General features: G+C 41.1%; 1 protein-coding gene across 2 annotated transcripts in view; it reads left to right on the top strand.

Moving 5' to 3' along the window:
• The window catches only part of LOC125765580 (T-box protein H15-like), a 45,406-nt gene extending 21,249 nt beyond the window's left edge, over positions 1 to 24,157 (top strand). The window contains exons 4-7 of one of the 2 annotated variants that reach the window (XM_049430884.1): positions 8,937 to 9,222; positions 18,308 to 18,552; positions 18,800 to 18,811; positions 22,760 to 24,157. In XM_049430884.1, the coding sequence (XP_049286841.1) occupies positions 8,937 to 9,222; positions 18,308 to 18,552; positions 18,800 to 18,811; positions 22,760 to 23,270 (1,054 nt within the window). In that variant the 3' untranslated portion in view covers positions 23,271 to 24,157. The remainder of the gene's footprint in view (positions 1 to 8,936; positions 9,223 to 18,307; positions 18,553 to 18,799; positions 18,812 to 22,759) is intronic. The other variant, XM_049430885.1, reaches the window with a different exon arrangement.

Here is a 24,157-nt window from a genome sequence, read left to right as displayed (position 1 = left end):
GGTATCACCGGCTTTTCCGCTTACCAGCGCGCTAATCTGTCAATCAAAACATTTGCACCCTCCATGGATGATCGGGCATTGTGTTTTTTCGGGGTTCATTGCCTACGTCAAACTGTCAAAACGGTCACCACTGTAACGCGTGAACTGTCGGTTGATGAGCGCAAGCGAGGATGGCTACAGGAAATCCTGATGCTGGTAGAAACAGGGAACCATATGTGTCTCTTGATTCCGGAGAGAGTTTTTTTGTCGTTGCTGTTACATATTCAGAACCTTTCCTTGCAAACAGATCGTCTGCAAGCAGGTGATCTTGTATCAAACCTTAGTTTACAGAGAAAGTTAGATTTTTTTCTTGCTTGTGGTATGAATTAAAATGTAATGAAACATTCATACTACCACTAGTCCGGTGGTCTGCATTTGCGAAATAGGGTGTGTTACGATATTTAATGGAAAGCCAACCCAACATTTCCCTATACGATAGCGGACCACGCAATTCCGGATGCTGTCCCGTGCAAAATGCTTTTATCTAATTCGTGCATTGTTGACCAGTTTCGATTGGAAGATCTCACGTTTGTTCGGTGCTTTATTGCCACCATTTTCATCATCCTCATCACGCACCAAAATGTGATTCCTGTGCGACCGTTTTTATTTGAAATGGGTGCTGGTCGAGCGATGAACCGTGAGATTTATCGCCCATCCCGAAGCGTGTGTGAGGTTTTTTTTCTTTTCCACCTCAATCCAGAGTTCGTTTTTTTGATCAGCCCTTAATTAATTGCGATTGTTTTCCCCGTCACCAGCCGAGCACTGCCGAGTAGCATTTCATTTTCCACTCCATCGGAGATCGGAATGTGCGTGTGTGTGTGCATTGTGAGATCGCATAGATTACAATAGTATGGTGAGCGAAAGATGAGCGTTTTGTTGTCCCCACCTTAGGGGACTTGGATGGCCGAGGTTTTATTTTTACCTTGTTTGATTCGAATCTTTATTGAAATCAAATCAGTCGCATCGTGGTGATGAATTTGATGAATTGTTAAACGACGATTCGGTGGCTGTGTTTGGAATTGGCCAGCATCAGTCGTACGGTGAAGCATGGGGATTAATTTGGAGGATTGGTTTCCGGTTACAATGTAGCGTTCGTCTGCATGACAATGACCGGTTGCGAATGTAAATGCTATGTTAATTGAATCGGATCGAATATAGTCGTTTGTGTAAAAGCAAGATAAATGATTTATGTTTGAAGATTTAAGTAAATCAATCGATGTATTTTTTGAACTTTTCAAACATATTTAAACTGGGAAAGAAGAAACAATGAACTGCAGAGAGCTTCAGATCCTAACTATTTCGATATATTTTTTTGAGCCACAAAAGAAAGTTGCAAATTATTAACAAAAGGGATTATCAGTCAAGTAATAAAAATTAAAATAATCATACTTCATGTTTTGTACATTGTTAGGCACATTGTGATATATTCTCGTCAATTGATTCATATAAGATTGCTGTAAAGCTTTTGAAGGTTGCTAAGTAAAGAACTATTTTTCTTAACTTAAAAAACTAAGCCGTTTTTTAAGTCAAGTGCTCAAGTGCTAGATTAATAAAAAACTCATCCATTTATCTTACAATTTTCACGAACTATTGAAGGAGTATTACCTAAATGAAGGAGGTGTAATAAGTTTTTTTTAATAAAATTGCGCTAATGTCATTTTTGTTTGAGTTCACTCTCTCTCTCTCTCTCTCTCTCTCTCTCTCTCTCTCTCTGACTTAACGACCTTCGAGAGTTCATGTCAGCTATTTCTAATATTCTAAAAACTATGTTTGAATGTGTGGCGTTCCAAAATTAATTTTTTTGTTATTCCATTGATTACACGTTTCAATTCTATACTATTTTAATCTCATAAAACCATGAATTAAATCTCATGTTAATTATGTTACCAATTGTTGCAAAATTGTTGCATAAGCCATGTAATATCTATGAGTAATATGCAGTTCGCAGCAAATTTAAGGATTCATAGCATCTTTAGTTCATAACTTTTTCGAGTCTCATAATGATAGATTGAATACGACACCAGTTAATTTAAATATTGTTTTCATGGCAAAAGATTCGTTTTGTCATCGCTTTCCGCATGACCCGTCGCTTAGAACGGTTGCCTGCTAGTGTCGGTTCAGGAATTTTGTTTTAATTTCCAACGCGATGAAAAGCATTCGTCTCTCCATTTTCACCGTAAAGCAATGGAAATGTTTCGACCACTCGAAAACGTGCCACCGGAAGATAGTGATCTTTACAGTACGATGAATATGTTTAAATTTTTTCTCACACAACGGGTATTCACTATTCATCAGCATACAGTTAGACAGAATCGGTCGTGGGCATGATGAGTTGGCAAAACAAACTGCGGCCAAACAAATGTAACGAACGAATTCAGAAAACAAACGAATTGAGTCAAAGAATATTGTTGTATCATTTTCATTAAAACTAAACCCATCAAGTGGCCACTCATCGGGGGACGAGGTGCAAAAAAACACAAAATGCCAACTGAACGTTGGAAATTGGTAGATGGGGAAATAAGTTTTCCGGAAAAGTTTCCTTCAGGTGAAATGGAATATAGTATGGACGCATTCTTTGTGAAATTGAATTTCATTTCTTACGAGGATTAGTGCTTTACTTTTTTTTAAAGTTATTTTTATCCTTTTTTACACTGTTCCATTTTTTGCTTATTTTGTACGAGTCTTTGTGGTTCTTTACTTTATATTTCGCTCATTGTTTTATAGCTGATTTACTCTCCATTCGATATTCGGTGTATTGTTATTGCTTCATTATTGTGCTGCGTATCTATAATAGTCTTTTGTACTTCACCTGATAACCCTCGTATGGAACGATATTAAATGGATTGCTACGAATAACACCAGCGGTAATGGCGTGTTAAAAGTGCTTACTCACAGTCATCAACCCTACCGGCGAGAAGTTCTCATAGTTCCTTTACATTTGCAGCTGAATTTATGTCAGCATAAAACATATAACGTTGAGGTAGGTGATTGGTTTAGTATTTTTCTTTTGTTTTTCTTTGAGTCATTGCTCGGAACTTTTGTTTCGTTATTTCAATATTTATTTACATAATTTCAACGATTGCTAATTTCGGTGATGATGTTTCGGAATTGATAAGCAAAACCCCTGAGAGACTTTTTACGTGAAACAAAAAAAAAAAACGAATAAAACCAGTGAGTGGTGACTTGAAAATAGGGTGCTAATTATTAACGTTACTGTGCTTGCTGATCGCAACGATCATCGTGCAGGATCTGGGTAGGTTATGAAGGATTTGAAACATTTTCTCGTCATTTTGCCTTTGATCAATGGTTTCGGGCCTTACTTTTCACCTCATTCCGGGGAAACATTTCATCTGGAATATTTTTAGTTTTTTTTTTATTAATGCAACGAATTAAGCACCGTGTATTCTTTCGCATGAAGATCATGCGCTCCGAAAGCTTTACGACAGTTCGCGCACAGAAAAGCGGAGACCTATCGGACCGGTCAATCGCGAGGGCTAAAGAAAGGGCGATTTAAGTGCTGCCCGGGAATGATTTACACATTTTTACGCATACCAAATGTTTCAATTCATTGTACGGCTTCTGTTCAGCGAACCCTGTTCGCCAAGTTTAATGGCGAAAAGCAGTTTGAAGCCGAATGAAGGAAACCAATCCAACTCCCATGGATTTCACATGGATCCGAAACCGAAAGAAATGCTAACACAAACCAGTAAACAGAACTAGGTATTTTAGAACATTGAGTAAGAGCAGAAAATATAAGCGCTACGGACACCTTTTCCACCTCCATTCTTGGCGTTTTAGGATGGGCTTTAGCTTAATTAGCATAATATGGATCGTAAAAGAAAGAAAGAAGGAAAAAAACTTCCTCCGGTTATGATCATAAAATCAGCTGAAAAACTGCTTGTCCGACATGACCTTAACATAATTCATTTTCGCTTTCAGCGCAGCAGGTCGCATTGTTGTTTGCATTGCGTTTGGGTTGCGCGTTGAGCTTTTTTCTTTCCGGGAACCTTCGTTGAGGAAGGACCGCGTTCTCGAACAGAAGACCTGAACAGACACACACCTGTTTCATTAACAAATGAATGAGTTTTACGTTTATCGGTCAGTGTGAATGTTCTGCTTGGTGTTTCGATTAACAGTCAAAGATTCTGTAATGCTTGTATTTGATTGTGAGGCAACATGGGTAAACTGAATGGTTGAACCAAACAAATAAAATAAATGTTAATATTATTTTATGGCGAAAATACTTCCATGTAAGCAAGATTAAAGTAATGTATGGATTATTTTCTAGTTCGAGAATCATTCCTTATACTTTTGTTATAGAAAATAATGTCTGAAAATTTAGAAAACTTCTTCTTAGTTCCTTTTTTCCTGAGATTGTAAAAAAGATATTTTAAATTAATATTTGAAAAAAAAAGTCTTCTGCAGTTCATGCATGATTATTTAAACATTTACTCTTTAGTACGAACTTAAAAAAAGATTGAAACATAATCAAAATTTTCGAAATAGTTGATAACATAGCTATAAAAAACATATTTTTAATAAATTAAAACAGAACCTTGTTCACTTCAGATATGGCCTATGGTGCTGAAACTAAGCTAAATAAAAATGAGTAGCTACAATGTCCGAGGTGTTCGGTTAGTTTTTGAAAGATTGTAATTTATTATCCCATCGTATCGTAGCAAACAAACAAACGTCTCCACATTTTAAAAGGCGGTCCTTTTGTTAATAATGAGCGAGCTGGTCAATGTGTGCCGTAAATTATCGCATTAATTTAATCAACTTGCGGCCGGTCCTATCTCGCTTTGGTACGTAACAGCTGATACAACGTGGTTGATATTGTTGATTACAAGAAAATGTTTAAGATGGTACAAGTCGTTGTTTTTTCTGGTTAGTTTGTTGACGCGTTGATCGTGCGGTGCTAATCAAAAATTTAAATCTTGCGCACAGAAAAAAAATGTTTAATTATCATATTTGCACAAGGATATTCGAACACAAAGTATTGTCAATGTGGCATTGTGGTTAAATAGAAATGAGACGGGGATAAAAAGAGTGTAGTGTAGGTATTTGTATGAAAACGCAAACGAATCGAAAATCAACAAGAAAAGGGCAACACCCGAAAGCAGGCATCCAGCAGAACCAATAAATGATGCTTGTCCGATGATACTCTACCGCAGGCAGAATCAAACGCTCATCAATCATTTTTCACGCCTGCAACTGTTTTTGCAACACTGCAGCGAAACCAGCCGAACTGACGTCGAACATAATGGGGGCTGTAAGTGTGCGAGCTTTTGCAGCTTACAACATACATCTCGACAATGTTTAAGCGAGTGTGGAAAATGTGGTTTGGTTGGTTTTGCTGATTATTCATACACGAACATGCAAGCTGCAGTATGGAAAATGTGAATGATTTTCAAACAAATATTGGTGCAGGGAAAAACCATCCATACACAAGTGGAAGAAACAATGTTACCGTAGCATATGGGCTAGAAGAATGAAAATTGTTGCTCAAAAGAGTGAGAGAGAGAGAGAGAGGAAGAGAGAGAGAGAGAGAGAGAAAGACAGAGAAAAATCGCATACTGTGGCCGTGTACGATTTATACTTGTATCAACAAACATAAAACATCACAACAAATGGCAAAAGTATCTGTTTATGCGTTTCACTGTTCGTGATTAATCTGGAGGCATCAATCAAACCAGGTAATAGTGCTGAGTGTATATCTGTGTGTTGGTACGTGTGTAAATGCATGTGAGGATGCGAAACAAAAATAAATGGTGCATTCAATGGCAGTGGTAAAGACCGAACGCATTAAAGAATGATAAGAAAACAAAAACTAGCGAAAGGTAAACATCGAGTGGCAAAATATAAACGACTTTGACACAGGAACGCATCGCCACTGGGAAACGGGTATGCTTCTTCCTTCGTTTCGAATGTGTGCAGCAACATAACCATGCCGAGGAGCAGAAATGGAACAGCCGAGATACCATGGGCACATGGTTCCAATCAGACCGAATGGCGTTTATTCTCGAATCGCATGTGACTCTCTGTGTTGATTGTTGCGCTCGTTTGCGGTTGCTCGGTTTTCGGTTTGCTCGTGGTCCAAGCGGATTGTGGCCCGAACATGGTGGGCGTTACGAGCGAAATTGATGCACACAAGTCAAATAAAGAGCCATCAAAATAAATTTTCTTTGCACATCATAATTCATTTATGGTTCTTTGGTATGGTTTGAATTTTTTTGTTGTTGCTGGAATTGTTATCCTTTTTGTTTGATTTTTCAATGGTTTGAAATAATTTTTTACTTTCGATCAAATGGACCAGATTGTTAGCAGTTTTAAATAGTTTTATTGAATTTTCTTTTTGTTTCTCTTCCACTTTTACATCCCACTTCCAACCTGAGCAGGAAGTTTACGCTAGAGGCACGTTTACTGAAGCAGTAGCAGCGAGAAGAATAGTCTATTGAGCAAACTGTAGTAACAGAATCCAATTGTTCCGAGTAATGTAGTGCTTGACGTAAAACGAAGGAAAATAAATTGCGAACCATAATTCATCTGCCGCTTACAAACGGCTAACGCTGCCAACCAGCCGGTGGAAACAAGCTTGGTAATTATTAACAAATTACTCACCCGTAAGCGAGTAAACTTCACGCTAAGCTTTCGTACAAACAAACTCACTTAAAGGTGAATCGGAATCGATTACAGCTACGGCTAGATGTACGGTGCGGCTTGAAACCGGACCACTTTTCCACTGCAACCAAAACTTAACAATGCACGACCAGACTGGCGCACCGAATGGCTCGATAGAGCGAACCAAAAGGCGTTAAATCGACCAGGGTCCCGTGTAAAGAAAGGCGTATGAAAAATGGAAATAGTTCTTTCTAAATAGAGAACGAGAAGGAGTGACCGGTGGAAAGCGCGGGGAAGGCCAACGAAATAAAGGGATTTCAATTTTCCACCTCATTTCATACACTCCATTAGGTAGGTAGTGACCATTAATTCATATGCTTTTTTCCTCAATGAAACGACCATTGGGCCGTGTGTACTGAATGTCTCAAGAAAGCAGGTGAAGTGTGCAGCAAATGAAGAAAAACGTCCGGGGAAAGGTGGAAAGGAAAGTGAGCCTGTTTCAATTTCGATTGCCTGGTGTCGTTTTTTTTTTTGTTTTCGCTTCTCGTGCATTGCTACCGTGAAGATGTGGCAGCGATCCGATCGAGCTGTGCAACATTAATCGCTCGCGAATGCACTTCCTGTCCGCTTTGGGTCGACCATTTCCCATCGGTATGTCGGAGCGAAATGCTTGCACTACGGGAGGTTTCTCGCTGGCAGAAGTCATCGGTGGCTGGAAATGAGTGAATGATTCCCTTTGGTCACCTTTGGGAGTTGTTGATGGTTTGCTGGTGCAGTCTGTTTTTTGCGTGTCTCCATTACTGTGTTTATTCTCCCGCACTATTGCATCGGTTTGCAGAACGGCCAGAGGTATACAAAGTAATGACAGATGTTATTAATTTCTGTTCCCACCTTTTTTGCCTCATTACGGTGGCGCTTTAGATCGGTTCGCTGGTGATGAGTGGAACCACCATCAGGCTGTACTTAAATATTATGATATAGCTCAATTTCCTTCTCGAGTGTGCAATAGACCATTGAAGCTATTTATTTTTTGTTCTTTTGATGACTTTCGATGCTCTATATCAATTTTTATTCATTTTTTATCGGCTTTACCATTGTTTTTAATTTTGTTTCAAAATTAATATATTTTTTTGGATTTTCGATAACTTTTATATTTTTAAACTGTTCGGCCTTAATGCGGATATTTACAATTATACGATTTAATCAGCTCTCTTAACAAACTATCAAATATTTTAACCAAAAAGATGACAATAGCTGGCCACATTTTCAATTGCGCTTAAAAGTATACAGTAAAATGTTCTTCTCCATCATTTCCCTCCATGTTACAGGGTTAAGAAGGCAGACCATTCTCACCAAATTAGAACCAGCAACAAAAGTGTGTTACAATTACGCTTAACTGATGAGGGTACCATCATCGTTTGGAATCCATCATACACAGACAGTTGCTAGCGATCCTTTTAAAAGATCGATCATTTGTGCTAATGACAGATGTCAAAGATGGACGCGTTTTAAGCTGGAATGGGGTGATGTATAATACAACGCAGGGGATCGTTTTAACGCTAAAGTATATTTCATTCAAGGCACGAAATGCCAGTTATGTTGCGTTTTTCCACACAAAAGCTGCACAAGTTCAAGAGTGCAACCGATCATTCCGGTAAACCAGGATGATCCATTTTGTTTCCTTTCAATAGGAATCTTGTTTTTGTGTAAATTAAAAGTATTTCCGATCAAAAATACGCTTCAAAAGTAAACAAAACACACTTGAAAGACTCCGCCCAGCGGCTTTTTTCATTAGCAAAACATAATTAGTTATGCTAATGATACTACGTTAATGATCGCCTTTATTCAATACAGTGGGGAAGATTATTACTGGTTTTTTGGGGCGGTGAATATGTTCGCTCCAGTTAATGCTTCTCTTCAAACGACTGAAGCAGGGACCATACCAAAGGCAAAGGAGCTTCTCGTGCACGTGATGTGAGATATTATCCAGTTATGAGCAACATAGCTTTTAAGAGCGTTTAAAACGTAACGCATTAGGCTAATGAGAAAGTTGTATTTAAAGTTAGTTTGAAGCATGCATAAATGGGTAAGGCAATTATCATGTCATCAGAAATGTATGTAATCATTTATAAAGGAATTTCTCAATTCCGCAAACACGTACTTTGTAAAAGCGGAAATTAAATTTATATAACTGTTACGATCTCGTCTATTATCATGTCTTGATTGTATTTCAAAATGGCTGAACATAATTTCATATTTCATCGTTATCTTTTCAGACGTATGTTTCCAACAGTTCGCGTTTCATTCTCTGGACCATTGCGCCAGACAACTCCTTCCGATCGTTACGTGGTACTGCTCGATATCATTCCAATGGACAGTCGGCGCTATCGGTACGCTTACCATCGTTCGTCCTGGCTGGTGGCCGGCAAAGCGGACCCACCGCCACCCGCCCGACTATACGCACACCCGGACACACCGATCGGCCCGGACGCGCTCCGCAAACAGGTCATTTCGTTCGAGAAAGTCAAGCTCACCAACAACGAGATGGACAAGAATGGTCAGGTAAGTGTAATTCGAGAGCTATCGATATCGGAGTATACCGACGGTTGGTCGTTTGTCGTGTGCCTACGATCGTATTACGTTACGAAGGAGGAGGAAAAATGTAACCAGCGTGTTTTAGTTTTCCGGCGAACACATAAAACTCAATCTGGCGCCTGCTGCGTTAACGATCCAATCGCTGACGAGTGGTTGGCAAGGGTGCGTTAATCTTACACGAACACACTCGCCCTGAACTGCCAAGGGTCACTCTCAAAAACCGTCCACACATTTGAGATTTTTCAAAAGTTTTGTTTTTTGGGGAAAAAGAAATTTGATCCACTAGCTTCTCGATGGCGCTGTGATGATGTTCGATAACAGAAAACAATATATTATTGGTTCCTATTTGTTATAGCAGGAAAGGATCCAGGTGGTCTGTAGAAGTTTTTTTTCGGATGACTAATAATTGGGTAGGAATAAATTGGAAGAATTGATGAATTTTCTATGGAGTTCTGTGACTTTAAATTTGGTTGTTTATTCATAGCTTTAAACACTCCACTTAGTATAAATTCCTCTTTTTTTGCAAAACTTAACACAAAAAAGGCAATTAATAAGCTTAAATCGTATAAGCTCAATTTTCTAATCCTGCTATAAACACTACTAAGAGATTGTTCTAATACAAAGTACACAAGAGGAGCCGACGAAACATTCATCTAGCACCAAATAAAGTACAGCTAATCTTCGTTGCGTGTGTTGCATTTTGTGAAGGAAAATGATATGAAGAAGCTAACGCACAAAATACACCACTTTTTTAACAGCAAGTTGGAACACCATCGAGATGCAAGAATATACGTGCGTGTGTGTGGTTCAACGTATCTTATTTCCATAATTTTCCAATAATCATAACTTTTCCCACTCCTCACGCAGCGCACAAGACGGAGTGTGTGAGTGTGTTGCTCTCGCTATGGCACGTGGAACGAAGGAAAAAAGGGCCCCACAGAAAAGCCATTGGTGACCGTCAGCCAACCAATTGGGTGACCCAACCAGGCACGGCTCCTTAGCGTCGTTTTTTTTTTTTTTGCTCTTATACTTCGCAGCCCCACGGAACTGTAAGGTGGTGGTGGGAAATTATGGAGACAATTAAGCTCGGTGGCTATAAGTTATACTTAATTAATACATTTCCAGCGCTGTGTTATCCGGAGACAGCTTACCTACCCAGGGAAGGGTAGCTTTTCCTTTGGTTGGTCCGTGCTTAGGAACCGTTCTGCACCGGGTCTCGAAAGAAATGGGATCGAAAGAAAGTGTCAATGATCGTAACTCGCACACTTTATGACACTTTTCCATTTGACACCTTCTACCACTGTGTGGTGTGAGTGCGTGGGTTTTCTTTAACTTCGTTCATTCACCACCACTCGCTAATGCTGCCAAAGGAATTGCAATCGTTGGTCGTGGTGGTGGTCGTGGTAATAATCCTTCGACGTAATGTGGTGCTCGTTTCAGAGCATTTCCCGTCATGGCGCGCGAGAAAAAAGTGAAGGAAAAGCTGGATAGTGTTCGGGATACGATTTGCATAATCCTAATTTCGTGATTATTTCGTCGACCTAACACATTCGCACCTTTTTCTTTCCCTCCGCGGCCCCCCCCGGACCGCTCGTCAGCTCGCGGTCACGTTCCCTACACACTTTGGACGGTAGTAGAAAAAAGACGGAAAGGTCCAGAAATCGTCCCGAAGCACCTTTGCGTATCGTGGTTGGTTATTTTCTCACTGTTATTTTTATGACCACTACTCGGCTCGCTTCTCCATCTACATAATTTACTATTATTTCGATGGGTGGATGAATTATTAATGCCCGCAGCTCGCAAAACGGCCTGACAGGCCCGGTGGCCATATTGGAGTTTTTTGGGGTCGTTTGCGCTCCATACCGTCACGTAAACTGGACTTTCAGCGAGTTTGGCTAGAGTTGAGTGTGATATTTTGACACCTTATCACGTTCGAGCTTGTCGATGTTGCCGTGCCGGGAAACGACCGGGCACGATGGGTACGAAAGAACGATAACCGAAGCTGAAAGGTTAGCCTCACGGGATTTTGGGATTCGATTTGATAGAAAAAAAATATATATATATCAAGCGGCAACCGAATATGCCGTTGATTTGAATAATTTCGCCAGTGGCGTTTCATGCCCGGTAATGGGATTGGAATACTTAATGTGAAACATTCGGGAGACATTTCGGGTGCTAGCGTTGTTTTCGAAACATCGAGTAGCGCTTTACGTCCCTTTGGAAACCCTTCAACAGCCAAGAGGCTGCTGTACTGTATGGCTGTGGCTCATTAATTACCAGCACCACTGATTACCAGCGCGTAGCTCTTAAATTAGCCTCTAACGGCAACCCGTCCATGCAGGGGCCACAGCCAATTCGCGAGCTTTCGAGAGCATAACTAATTCCGTAGCCATCGCGCTTTGCAATCGATGGCAAAAATTATGACTCCTTTTGGGAGCCGGTCCTGAGCCCGTTGACAGGCGTACATCCGCAGCGCTGCAATTGATCGACCTGTTTGGTTGTCTTTGAGACACCCGTGGCCCTGTGCCTGGTACCCATGAAAGGAAGATTGAACGAGGGAATGTCTACATAAACTTGTACAATTGCAAAGGCGTCGAGTTGGCGACTCGAGGGCGGCTCAGTTCACGAGCGGTTGCATAATTTGCAGATCGTTATCGGAAACACTTAATTAATCTCAGGTTTGCGAACCAGGGCAGGCCTGTGCAGTGGTAAAAGATCGACCGGTTTGATGCCATTAAGGTAGGGTTTCGATGAGGAAAATACACTAGTACGTAATGGTGCTACCGCTTCTTCTGAGACGCATCTGGCTGCTGACGACCACTGGGAATATCATCGCAGTGCTATTTGCTTATTAAATTATTCAACGATAATGTATCGTGATTATTAACATAAGATGAACATTATCCTGCTGATTCACAGAAGTGTGTATCGTGATGATCATTGCACGAAGAAACATGAAATAAGAATAGCTAAAAAAGTTATTAAATTTTGCTCATTATAATAGTTTGGACGTATGTTTCATTCTAACGACGCTTCCTATAAACTCGTTCCTCAGCTATGGTCTAGATTTCGGGTAATGGATGGGTCAATCCATGTGTGGGTCGTATTTTATCAGGCAATAAATCGAAATTCTTCCCCCTTTTTCCGATGTCATGATAAACTCCAAGAACGTTCGTCATCTGATATGAGACCATACCAGAGACGAAGTGGCTAAGCGACCGAATCCGCTTTTAAATACGAAGCTTCTTGGTCCCGGGGTGCAGTTTTCGGTTTAGCAATGCCGGGACCGGCCGTTAGCAGGGTGCTTGTGGTGACCGATGGACAGGAGCTGATCGTGAGCCACCGTGGAGAACTTGGAATCGAAGAGACCGCCCGTAGCGCTCCGGAGCGCGTGGTGGGTCAGCACATAGGGTGCGTTTCTGGTGTTGGTGTTTTTAAAAAATTTGGACTCAAGTGGAACGACATACTTTTCATCTTGTGCGAGGTAAAGCGAACACAATACGCGGAAAGTGGGTAGAAAGAAAGATGACTGGAATGTGTTTGTCACACGTAACCAAAAACCACTCCATGGGTGTGCGCGAGCTGTGGTTGGTTTGGTTTTGTTGATCGTTTTAACCAGAAGTGCGTCAACTAAGCCAAAATTGAGTGTTTACATTGTTTTGTATGTAACAGCAAAACAAGTACTGAAAATTGTTTAGTAATTATCGGACATGACGAATTTCTGCGGATTTTATATTTAGAATTATCGGGAGCGCTCCAGATGACCTCAGAATAACTCAGGAAATTTTTATTGCGATGCTTAAACGTCAACATTTAAAACATTTTCGTCTTACTGGTTTCAAACCATTGGTACAATTTGGACATTAAATTACTTTTACTTTAGAAATATGCCATAATAATTTAGATGACTTCTATTAATGATATTTTTTCCATTATTGCATGTTAGGTGTATGCAAATATCTCAGAGGTCAGCTCTATCAAGGATTGTTGTTAGAACGATTCGTCAGTTTTCCTTTCCTTCTATACATTTATTACTATCTTCTGATTATCAAAGCGTTGTTCAGGCGATCTTTGGTTAGAGATCAACGAGACAAATTAAAACGCGTGGGTGACTCGTCTGACAAAAAAATAGCGAATGTAGTAGGAATATTGTACATGTTGCATTGTATTGTATTGATTGCATTTTAGAAGCCGCCCAAAGTAGATCTATTTTGGTCAACAATCAACACCGACATTAACTTTGACTTTAACATATTTGCTTGGATGCCAATTGGTGCCAGTGAAAAGCCTGTGGAAACTTCTTCAGTTAATAAAGCTATAGAAACGGTCGAAGCTGTGACTAGATAAAAAACAATTATGTTTCTAACACTCTCAACCGCCTCCAAGACCCAATTTTGTTTGAGGCCAATAAAAACTTCTTAGTCGAGCGTAAAATTACTGACAAGGGTGTTTCTCTTCAAATGTGTGGAAGGACAATGTAACAAACCGCTACAATAGGTGGCAAAATTTGTTGTAAAATGATCTTTCTATTATCCATACTCCGGTAAGTTAGTCATGTCATTCGAATGACACCAAACAACCTAGCTCGTAAAATCTTTTTCACAGTTAGAGTGGTTTAGTTGGCGACGATGATACTCGGTCAGTCACGGTTTAAATACACCTGCTGCAGGTTAATATCACGAACGGTTTGAAACAAAATGTCATACACGAGAGAACAGGGTATGTAGTCCCATCCGGACTGTATCCCCGTAGTCAGTAGTGGGTATCCTGATATAAGTAAATAAAATGTTAAGTAAATAAAATTTTAATAATGTTAAGAAAAACCAGAAATGGCAGACGAAGACACTTCTCTTAATGTTGTTGTAAATCAAAAGAAGCAAAAGAACAAAATACTAAACAAAAGCATTTTGATCAATTCTAATCTTTTCCTGCTCAATCATTTACCTCAATAATATGTATATGAATATTAATATTTACTGTTTGTTTGTAAAAATGTTGTCTGTAAATTCAGATTTTTATTAAATTTGGAAATATTGTATTCATTTGCTGTATCACATTTTAACTAGATATCTGAACGGCAGGTCACACTACAATCGATGGAAAAAGTTGCTAGAGCCCAAATTGATGTAGGCAAAATATCGTGTGAGCGTGTTCCAACGATGAGCTAGAAAATCCGAAAAATAAAACGACCAAAGAAACTCTTCCAACCGTTCGGAACATCCGGCGTGACGATAAGATAAAACTTGTAATTAAGAATGTTGAAAATGAACCGTTCTATATGCTGACAAGTTTTTCACGCCAACACTATGGCCCGGACTTGTGGCCTGTGGTCTGCCGTGACGGTGTAAGTGTGTGCGGCTTGCGTTATACACGTATCAGATACGTATTAGTGGTGGCAAAACAGGGGACACATTGAAGCAAAAAGTAGAAAGGAGTTAAATGTTATCTAGAAAGGATGCGAGGTACCGATCCTAATCAGAAGCATCTGCTAGTTCTCGTTTGCTCTTTACCCTGGCAAGCTGATGTACTACCTTCTCGAAATTTAGTCTTCTTAATCATGGTACAGCTAGTACGGCTGGGTGAGACGAAGGGCTGAGCAAAGAGGCAGGAATATTCGTTTTCCTTGCCCGGCTATGGCGTTCCAAACCACTGAACCGAAGCGCACCCGGACCACCGAACGAGGAGACGATCTGTGAAAAGCTGTTAGAAGAATCGATTTGTCGTCGAGTTTAGCAGCACCACTGGTTTCAAGTCGTCCTCGGTCGTCCGCGGTCCACAAATGCCCAGGGTGTTAAAGTGGGCAAAGCAGCGATTACTACTACCACTACAGCTAGGGCTAACACTCTTGCAAGAGGTTGTCGCGTTTGTGGACAGTTAATCCGTCCTGTTCGCCTGCGCTCCCCAATTTTCTGTGATGGTGGAGCAGTCGCCATGGTAACATGCTCGGCTGAAACCACCACACACTCTGTCTTTGAAAGGCAGAGCCTTCGCAGAGTCGTGTAAGGAAATGCTACTAATACAACCGACCGAGTAGTGTGATTGTGTAAGTAAGCTCTAGTAGCACGCACCCTTGATTTGTGTTAGTGCCAGACTTTCGTCCTTGTCTCGTTGCTGGTGGGGTGTTACGTTGCGAATAGGGGATGCGCTGAAAGGGACGCAAATTTAGAAAAGCTGATAAAGCGCGCATGTCTTCGCTACGGTTGTGTAAAGCAGCAGACACTGGCACGGTAGTGTACGGAAGTGGCGCTTCCTCCCTTCGTCCCTTCAGCTATCCTCTTCCCGTGCTCGTTCGGTTGGGTCCCGGTGAGCGTTCAGTCTATCTGATGGTGCTTAGCATAAAAATGGCTCCATCCAGCAGCAGCGGTGGTGGTGAAGTGTACGCCAACACCATGAAAGAGCCAACCTCTCGGTGTTCCATGGTGGCGAGGTGTTAGCTTGATAAATTAGGTACGAAACATCAGACCCGTGCTCGTGCCCAGCCCATCCTGCCAGGGCGTCGGCGGCCCAAAGCTGGAAACTGTTGAAGTGTGATGGGTTTCCCGTTCGGTGAGCAGTTTTTCTGCTTTTCTGGAGCAGAGATGGAAAATGCACGCGCGTGTGTGTGTGTGTGTAGAAGTGCTACGGAAAAGTGAATCCATTTTCCAGCAGGAATTTAGCTGACGAGGTATTCCTGAGGACGTGGACTCAGAGTGTGTCTATCTGTAAGAATTGCTACAATGTACATTATCTGCTTAAGTTCGATTTAACAGCAAACCCAAATGTGGCAAAGTATTGATTGATCGCATCCAAACGGTATTAGTCACAACATGAATAGCTTCTCGATCATAATAAGCAGGCAGAAGGTACTTACAGATCGACAACTGGTGTACAGGCCCGGAAGTTGTGTTCTGGAGCCACAGCTGGTTTTAATAGTGATGCAAATCCCACCATCACCCATCCAATCCGAATCCTAGAACGTGTCGATAAATTATGTTGATTAGTACTGTCACCGGCGAAACGGGTAGATTTTGCTCGCAGCCCGCATACATATAGCCCGAACGTTGTTTTCAGTCGATTTGTCGATTGCACGTGTGCTCAGGATGTCTGTCGCTATGTGGCGCGATCGAAGCTGTTCCGCTGGGATGGGGAATGTTGTAACGTTTCGCCTTCGTAACACTAATTACCGGGGAAATGTCTCTATAAAACATCGTCCATAAATTATGTGGGTTATCTGCTGTCTAGGTAGTCCGAAGTCGACATTCCCTTCTGCCAACATTGAAACCGCTTGGATCGTACAGGAGACAGTATGGTTTGTGGGGTTTTGCTTTAATACCTGCACCAGACAAATTCTCCATGGAATTACCCGGCAGAATATTCTATCATACTGGTTGAGTTGATTGTCCTAAGTGTCTTCGTTCTTGGTATATGGCGAAACTTGAAATAGTGTTTTTATGAAGGTGAATTTTTCGAAAAAGATAAAAACGATATAAAGAATTTTTCGTTTTTTCGAAAGCTTTTTTTTGCTACCGTCACCGGTACTGCTTTGTTATTTACTTATTTACTACAGAAACGATGGACGTTTATGTACCCGGAAACAGTTCCTGACAAGAGTCAGTCTGCAAAATTGGCCAACTATTACGTGCATGTATTTCAACTTCAAGGTGATGATGTTCCCTCATCACCTTCCCGGTTGGAAGGTTTGTAAGTGGGCAGGAATTGAACCGTTCCTGGTGCATGACCCACTCCGGTCCGGCCGGTCGTTGGAAAATATCGATTTTTTGTGTTTATCTCTTTATTATTGATATTTGCCTTAACGATTCCTCTAGCGCACGAAACAGTTTTGTCCGGGATGCCCTCGAGGGGAAACATAAACCGACCGACCGACCGACCGTTACCCGGTCGCTCGACATTGAGCGCCATTTTTGCCCGATGTCCACCACCATTGGTGGCCATTATGGTTGGTTTGCTTGTACGTTGGGGACGATGGGGCTGTGGATCTGGTGGAGCTCGATTTTCTCTCGCCGTATCTCGTGGGGGCGATATCAATTTCATCAAATCATAATTTATGGATTGCCATTCCCCTTATAAATGGTTTATTCTCTGTTCGTCGCCGTGGACGTTGTTGGGGAGAAGGTCTTCTTGGACCTGGTGGCAGTAGTGGTGGTGGTAGTTGTCGGTTGTCAAATTCATGGCCCTTTCGTCTCTGGAATATCATATTTCCTTTCATGGTGTTAGCGCCCGTCCACTTATGGTGATTGTGTGGGTGTAGCCACGAATGATGGAAGGATGCTGTGTGCGGACTGTTTTTCTCCTTCTTTGGTGCAGTACGTGCTCAATGGCGATATTCGGTGCTAGCTCGTTTTAGCCGATGCGAGTGTGTGAGTGTTTTTTTTTTATATTTCGCCCCTATTTCCTTCGGCGAGGAAATGGCAACAACACATTCTTCACGCAAGTGCGCAAACACCCATTTTACCGAGGCTTGGGTGAGTGAGTATCCGGGCAGAGCAGTTATCTCCCTTGGAAAACAATTTCCACTACTACTGCAGCCATCATTTTCCTGTTTCTAACTTTTACGTAAAGTTTCTTTTTTTTTAAACAGCGCTGTGTTTAGTGCTTGTGTTGAGTTGTTTACTACGCATTAAACTTTCAGGATTCACCTCGTACTAAAAATGTGCAAAAAAAGAAGTTTTGCTTAGCATTGTAGGAACGCATACATTCTTTATTTCATTACTTTTTTCTTGATTTTTAAAGTGTAGATTTTGAGCATTTTGACGAAATAGAAGTAAAAAGGTATCCTTTCGCAAAATATGAGTATTTAGTTAAACTTTAACTTTAAATTAATAGATCCAGATTAATCAGTATATATTATTGAAAAGATCCATTTAAAGTCTCTATACATATTTCCGTTTCTATACTTAAAATATGTATCTAAATGTTTTGAAATATATCTTTTATGAAGCTATTGCAAATAAATTGTATAGGCTGTGCATTTTAGAATAAGTGTGATAAAGATGTGAATAACTAAATTAATTAATCAAATTTCTAATCGATTTAATCGACTTATGGTTTGCAGATTGTACTGAATTCGATGCACCGCTATCAGCCAAGGATTCATCTTGTACGTCTTGGGCCAGGACAAAGTATCCCCAACTCACCAAAGGAGCTGCAGGAAGTCGATCACAAAACGTACGTCTTTCCCGAAACTGTATTCACAGCTGTAACCGCCTATCAGAATCAGCTGATAACGAAGCTGAAAATCGATTCCAATCCATTCGCTAAAGGATTTCGGGACTCGTCGCGATTGACCGACTTTGATAGGTAAGTTTGTAACCAGTGGGCAAAATATTTTTGTTTATCTTGATAATTATTTCTTTGGTTCTGTACTTTAATAGTATGTACAATTTAATTTACCTCTTGTGGTTGAATTTAACGCTTTTCTGGTCATAAAAATAAGAAGCTCATTACCTTGTCCTTTGAGTGGCAACATATTTTTAATCATATTGGGGAATACCTCACACAACAAGAAATGAAATGCTCTTAACTCTTGTCCCTTGTATTATTTCAGTTACTGTGGCATGTAAGTATTGATTCAGCGGGTACTAAATCCTTTTTATAAATAAACTTTTCTTTACAATCTCTCCATGCGTTATTCGCTAGGGAGACCATGGTAACATTGTTGAAATGGTTTGAGATGTATCTCTTTGCAAGTTACTCTTTTCTTTATGTAACCATTTAACCGATTGTGCACTTCCTTTACCGTTGACTCAATTGTACTAGCTTTTGTTTTGGTTTCTGTTTCTGTGCTCAGTGTCAAACTTGGGTTATAGTTTTGGGTCCCGTTTGCCTTGAGGGAGTCTCCCTGGAAGGTCCCGGTGTGTTTTGCGAGATTGAGATGAGAAATAAAATGACGACGTTTTTCTCAGCCCGTTTTTTGTCCCGTGTGCCGCTCATCAGGCCCTGCAGCGCGGTTTCGTTTTCGTTTCACTAAAGTGTTGATTACAGAGCGGCACATTCGGCACCTTCGTAAAGCGTTCGAGCAGCGCAAATCGCGCGTTGCATGAAGGCGTTGCGCAAAAACAAAAAAAAAAAAAACACAACAACAGTCTAGAGGAAGGCAAAACGGGGCTAAATGACTGTTAAAAGTGGTCGTAATTATTCTGACAACTGTGCTGCGCTGGCCCCCGGGCACGACGACGCGAAGCTTGGTCTTTCCTTCACAAGTGTGTTCCCGTCCCTCGGTCCAACGGTATGACCCATCCTGGCTTTTCGCTGGAAGGAGAAGATGAAGGTTTCCATTGGTTTGGAGTTTTGGGGCGTTGATTGCCGCCTCTTTGCAGCCGCGAACGGATACGGAGTTCGTTTCTGTTGCGTCAAAGGACGCGGCAAAAATTAAAGGCGAACGATGGAAAACCCTTCGATGCGCGTAATGATTGATAAAATCCTTACAACACCTTCCAGCACCTTCAGAGGAGTGGACCGAAAAAAAAAGCAAACGAAGGTGGGTTGCCGGCGGCCAGAATGGCAAAGGAAAGAAAGATCTGCCAGGCGCACGGAATTCGCATGAAGCACCCGAATGCGTTCTGCGGGCTGCGTAGTAATTTACACGAAATTGATGAACTTCGAGCCGTAAAGCGTAACATGCCGGGCGGTAATAATTTATGACTGTCGAGCATTTTGGTAAAGAATGCCCGTAAGTCTGCGCGGTTTGTGACAGGAAGACTTCAGAGGCAGATATGATGCACGCTCAAGACCATTGGAAGAATTTCAGTTCGGGTGCAGTTGATGCATTTTAACTGACAGACAGCGAGACGCAATGTAGGCCTGCTAAAGTGTTGCAGTTTAAAGAATGTTTAAAGAGGAAGAATCTAAAGAAATGGCTCTTGAACCGTTAGCACATTCTTTGGAAGGGAAGATTGATGCTTCAGTTGTTCGATCCTGTGTCATGAATTCGTTCTGTCGTTCAGAAAGTTCTGCTCTATTCATCCGCCATTTGTCAAATACTGATGCCATGACATTAAAGAGGCACATCGATCATGATTTTTGGGATGGCGCTGGATTATATGCTTCAAGATGTTGAATATAATTTAATGGATGATCGTGGGAGACCAATACGTATGAAGAGGGATTGTGTTTTTGGGATGCCTTTATCGTACAAAAGGAACTGAAAATATTGACAACAAATTAAGTATTTAAAATGGCATTATAAAAATGGTGATACGGTCTAAGCATGAAATCATAAGTAGGAGAACCTCTTGAAACATTACAAAGAAGTGCAATTGATATGCTTTTCTTGTCTTTTCAAAAACGATAATCATTGTGCTACCTTTTTCGTAGCCAATGTTCAATGTGCAATGGCAATCTGTTGCATAAGATCATTGGTCTTAAGTTGAGTTAAAAGAAAATTCTAACGTTTAAACGTAAATTGGGAAAAGAATGCATCGGCCACGTTTCATAGGATCATACGTTTGTTCAAAAAGTCAACTTGCAATGGGAAAATATTTAATAGGACGTGGTGGTTGGGTGCGGTATCGGCAAAACCCTTTTGCCATAATTAAAGGGTCCTCTACCGATCGGGAGTTGCAGTGAGATGCCGCTACAGCCACCGTGCTTTATTTTTTCAATGCATCGTCGCGAAGAATGTGAGGCGTGAAACCGGAAGATGATTAGCGGTTAAAGTGCATCTCGATATGGAAACCAAAACAAGAATGGCAAAAAAAACATCCATCCGATTATGAGGTGGGTAACGTTTGGTCAATGATCGGGGAAAAAAATTAACAGCCATCGATGTTTTGGAATCGATTCTTGTACACTTCACCCAGAAATAAAAGAAATTCCCACTCATTTTTGAAGACCTGTCAATCTAGAATGGGGCGATTTTGCAATGTTCGTTGCGAAACGGAAAGCTTCTTCAATATAAACTTTTAACAATAAAAAAATAAAACCATACAAGGCAGCAAGTGCAAGAGAGAGATAGAAAATGTGCAATGAAATAAAAAAAAAAAACAGAGAATGGCACAATTGGTCAGATTTTTCATAATTACACCCGATGATAGCAGCTAATAATTGAAGGCTCTAATTTGTTGTACGCGAGGTGTGAAGGAATCTCCGACGGTGAACCAGATCTCGTCGGTCCGTTTCGTGGTTGCTCTTCCTTTCGCAAGTCCTTCGCCGTGGGTGCTTATCCGCAAGCGAGCAAAGCAAGCATAAACATGGTCCAGCGCGAACGCCGGTCCGCACGGATGACCGGCGAACAAAAAAGGAGCGAACAGCCCTTCAGGCTAATATCATCACCAGCGCGGCATTCGAAAATTACAGGGCGGCAGATCGTGCGATCGCGGTTCGAGTGTCGTTTCATGTTCGCCTTCCTTTCTCGCTTCTTTTCAACGGCTCCCATTGATTGGGAACCATCCAGGGAAGCGATCCTCTTTCGTGACTGCCAAAGTTTTCATTCGTTTTCACCGCGGTTTTTTTGTGTTGGTCGAAGTGGGAAGCACTCGGGAGTGATTTGGGCTTGGGAGGATCGTTGCGAGCCTTCTTGGAGCCGCTCGACGGAGGCAGTGAAGCTTCATCTTCTGCTGGTCTCAGAATGCCGGAAGAAAGAGGTATGTTTCGCCTGGTGGAAGAAGCCAATCTACAAAAGTTTTGCCCAGAAAAATAGTCAGTAAACGATCGTTGGGTGGAATGGTTGGTTCAATTCAGTACCTACCTCTTGTATTCACCCTATTTCTTTTCCACCTGATGTCTGGTGCCAGACGGAATTGTGAGTACAGGTTTCGTTTTTTTTCAATCTGCAAACTGCAGAGGAAAGATCGAAATTGATCGCTCCGAAGGTACCTCATCGTCGTAGTCAAAGTGATCACGTGAATTGGTTTATGGTCGTGTGAAATTGAAAATGAAGCGAAGTTTATAGTTATTTAATAACTGATCGTTGCCGGGACAAGTCCTTTGTTGGTTGCGGTGGCAGGCCTATGTTGTTCTACCGTAGTTCAGAGGATATTAGTTGGAAAAAGATTATGCTGATGATGATGATGATGGTGATGATGATTATGATGAGGAGCACAATTCTTGGTATGTTGTGGGTGTGTCAGACTCTGAAATTACTTGCAAAAAAATCATTACATCGTTGCATGAATGAATTTCTTTTAAATATGTTTAAAAATTGTAAAATAATTCCAAAAGAATTGTTTTAAAGTTTTCGAAAGTAAAAGAAACAATCTCTCTCTTCTTGGCTTTTAACGACCTTACAGGTCACGCCGGCCATTTCTGGCTTACTAGACTTATTTTTACCACGTAGCCGGATAGTCAGTCCTTGCTACGGGGCGACGGTCCGGATGGGATTTGAACCCGGTCCGGCCGTGTGGACTGGCGCTGTTTATCACATGCACCATCGGGCCGCCCCGATGGAAAAGAAACAATATAGATAATATTAATTGCATAACAAATATGATGGAAAAAGCGAATTGGAAATTTCGATCTTACGTAAAACTTATATCCATAATATCGCATAACTTTGTTCTGTTCTCAGGGACCCAATGGATGCTCTTCTGCTAGAGCAACATCTCCGCTCACCGATGCGCCTCTTCCCAGACCCGATGGCGATGGCTCAGTTCGCATCCAGCCAAGATCCGGATGGTTCAGCACAGGCCGCACTCTTCGAGAAAGCACGGCAGCATCTACAGCTGTGGGGACGGTCGCCCTACAGCGAGATGCTTCTACCCCAGATGTATCAGCGTCCTCCAGCAAGCCTTGGCGCACTCAATCTTGGACTCTGGCAGGCAACCGGTGGTCAATGGCCACCACAAATTCCTCCCGGATTTCTGCAGCAAACCGCTTCCCTGGCTGTAGCCGCTGCCGCAGGACAGAGCCCTCGCACACCACCGCCAGCACCGCCAGTTTCAAGCCCTTCGCCAAATCCTGGATCACCGTCGCCGGGTGATGGGCGAGCGAGACAGCTGGGGAATCGATTCAGTCCCTACCAGATACCTCCACAGCATGTTCAGCATCCACCGACAGCCTCGAGAACACCACCAAACTAGCCTTCTGTGTAAAGAGCACATTGTTTGACATAATGTGACAAGAATTCCCCCTGTAAATAGACGCAATTTGTAAATAATTGTTCTTTTAATGCCACAGTATTGTTATGATACAAACAAAAAAAACTGTCTCACGTATTGTTATTTATTTTAGCCACCGGATAGCATTTCGTTTTTTGCATTTCTTTTGTAATGTAGCAGCAAAAGCGATGCGTTAGATTCTTTTAAACTTCTGTTTGATTATTTAACAAATGAAAATTACTTCATTAAGTAGCTTTGTGAGTTTTATTTACTGCGTTTATTTGCTTAATGTTAATTTTATACCACACGATTGTTTAGTGCTGCTCTGTATTTTTTAAAAGCAACAAGTATTGTAGTGGGTGATGTATTTGTGATTCGATAAATGAGTGAGTAAATGAAAATAAAAATAAAAATGAAATTTAGTAAATATTCATTACACAAAAATCAATGTTACATATAAATTTATGAAACCAATCGTTAAAGAAAGAAATAAGACATTTAAAAACATTTTATACGTTCTTCAAAAACAATCAAATTAAAAGTAACTGAAAGTAGCAGTGTTCTCGAAAAAGAAAAACATAAAGTAGACGAAAGAAATTGCATTGATTGGTGGTAAGTTGATTTATCAAGTTCTGCTTCAATTTGTTTATTAGCTTAGCACATTTCGATTTTCTGTTCTTTGCACACATGATTACAACGGGGAATTCTGTACAGAATGCACAAGGTAAAGTGAAACAAATCATGCACAACATGAAGAAACCTCATCATCGATGGTGTGAATAATTTACTATGTCTGTTACGACTGTCCATAAATCATAACTTTGACCAAACTGTACGTCAGTCGGTATGTGTAGTTTATGCGAGGTTTT

Source organism: Anopheles funestus, chromosome 2RL (genome assembly GCF_943734845.2).
Source record: "Anopheles funestus chromosome 2RL, idAnoFuneDA-416_04, whole genome shotgun sequence".
NCBI lineage: Eukaryota > Metazoa > Arthropoda > Insecta > Diptera > Culicidae > Anopheles > Anopheles funestus.
This window is presented reverse-complemented; position numbering and strand designations above follow the sequence as displayed.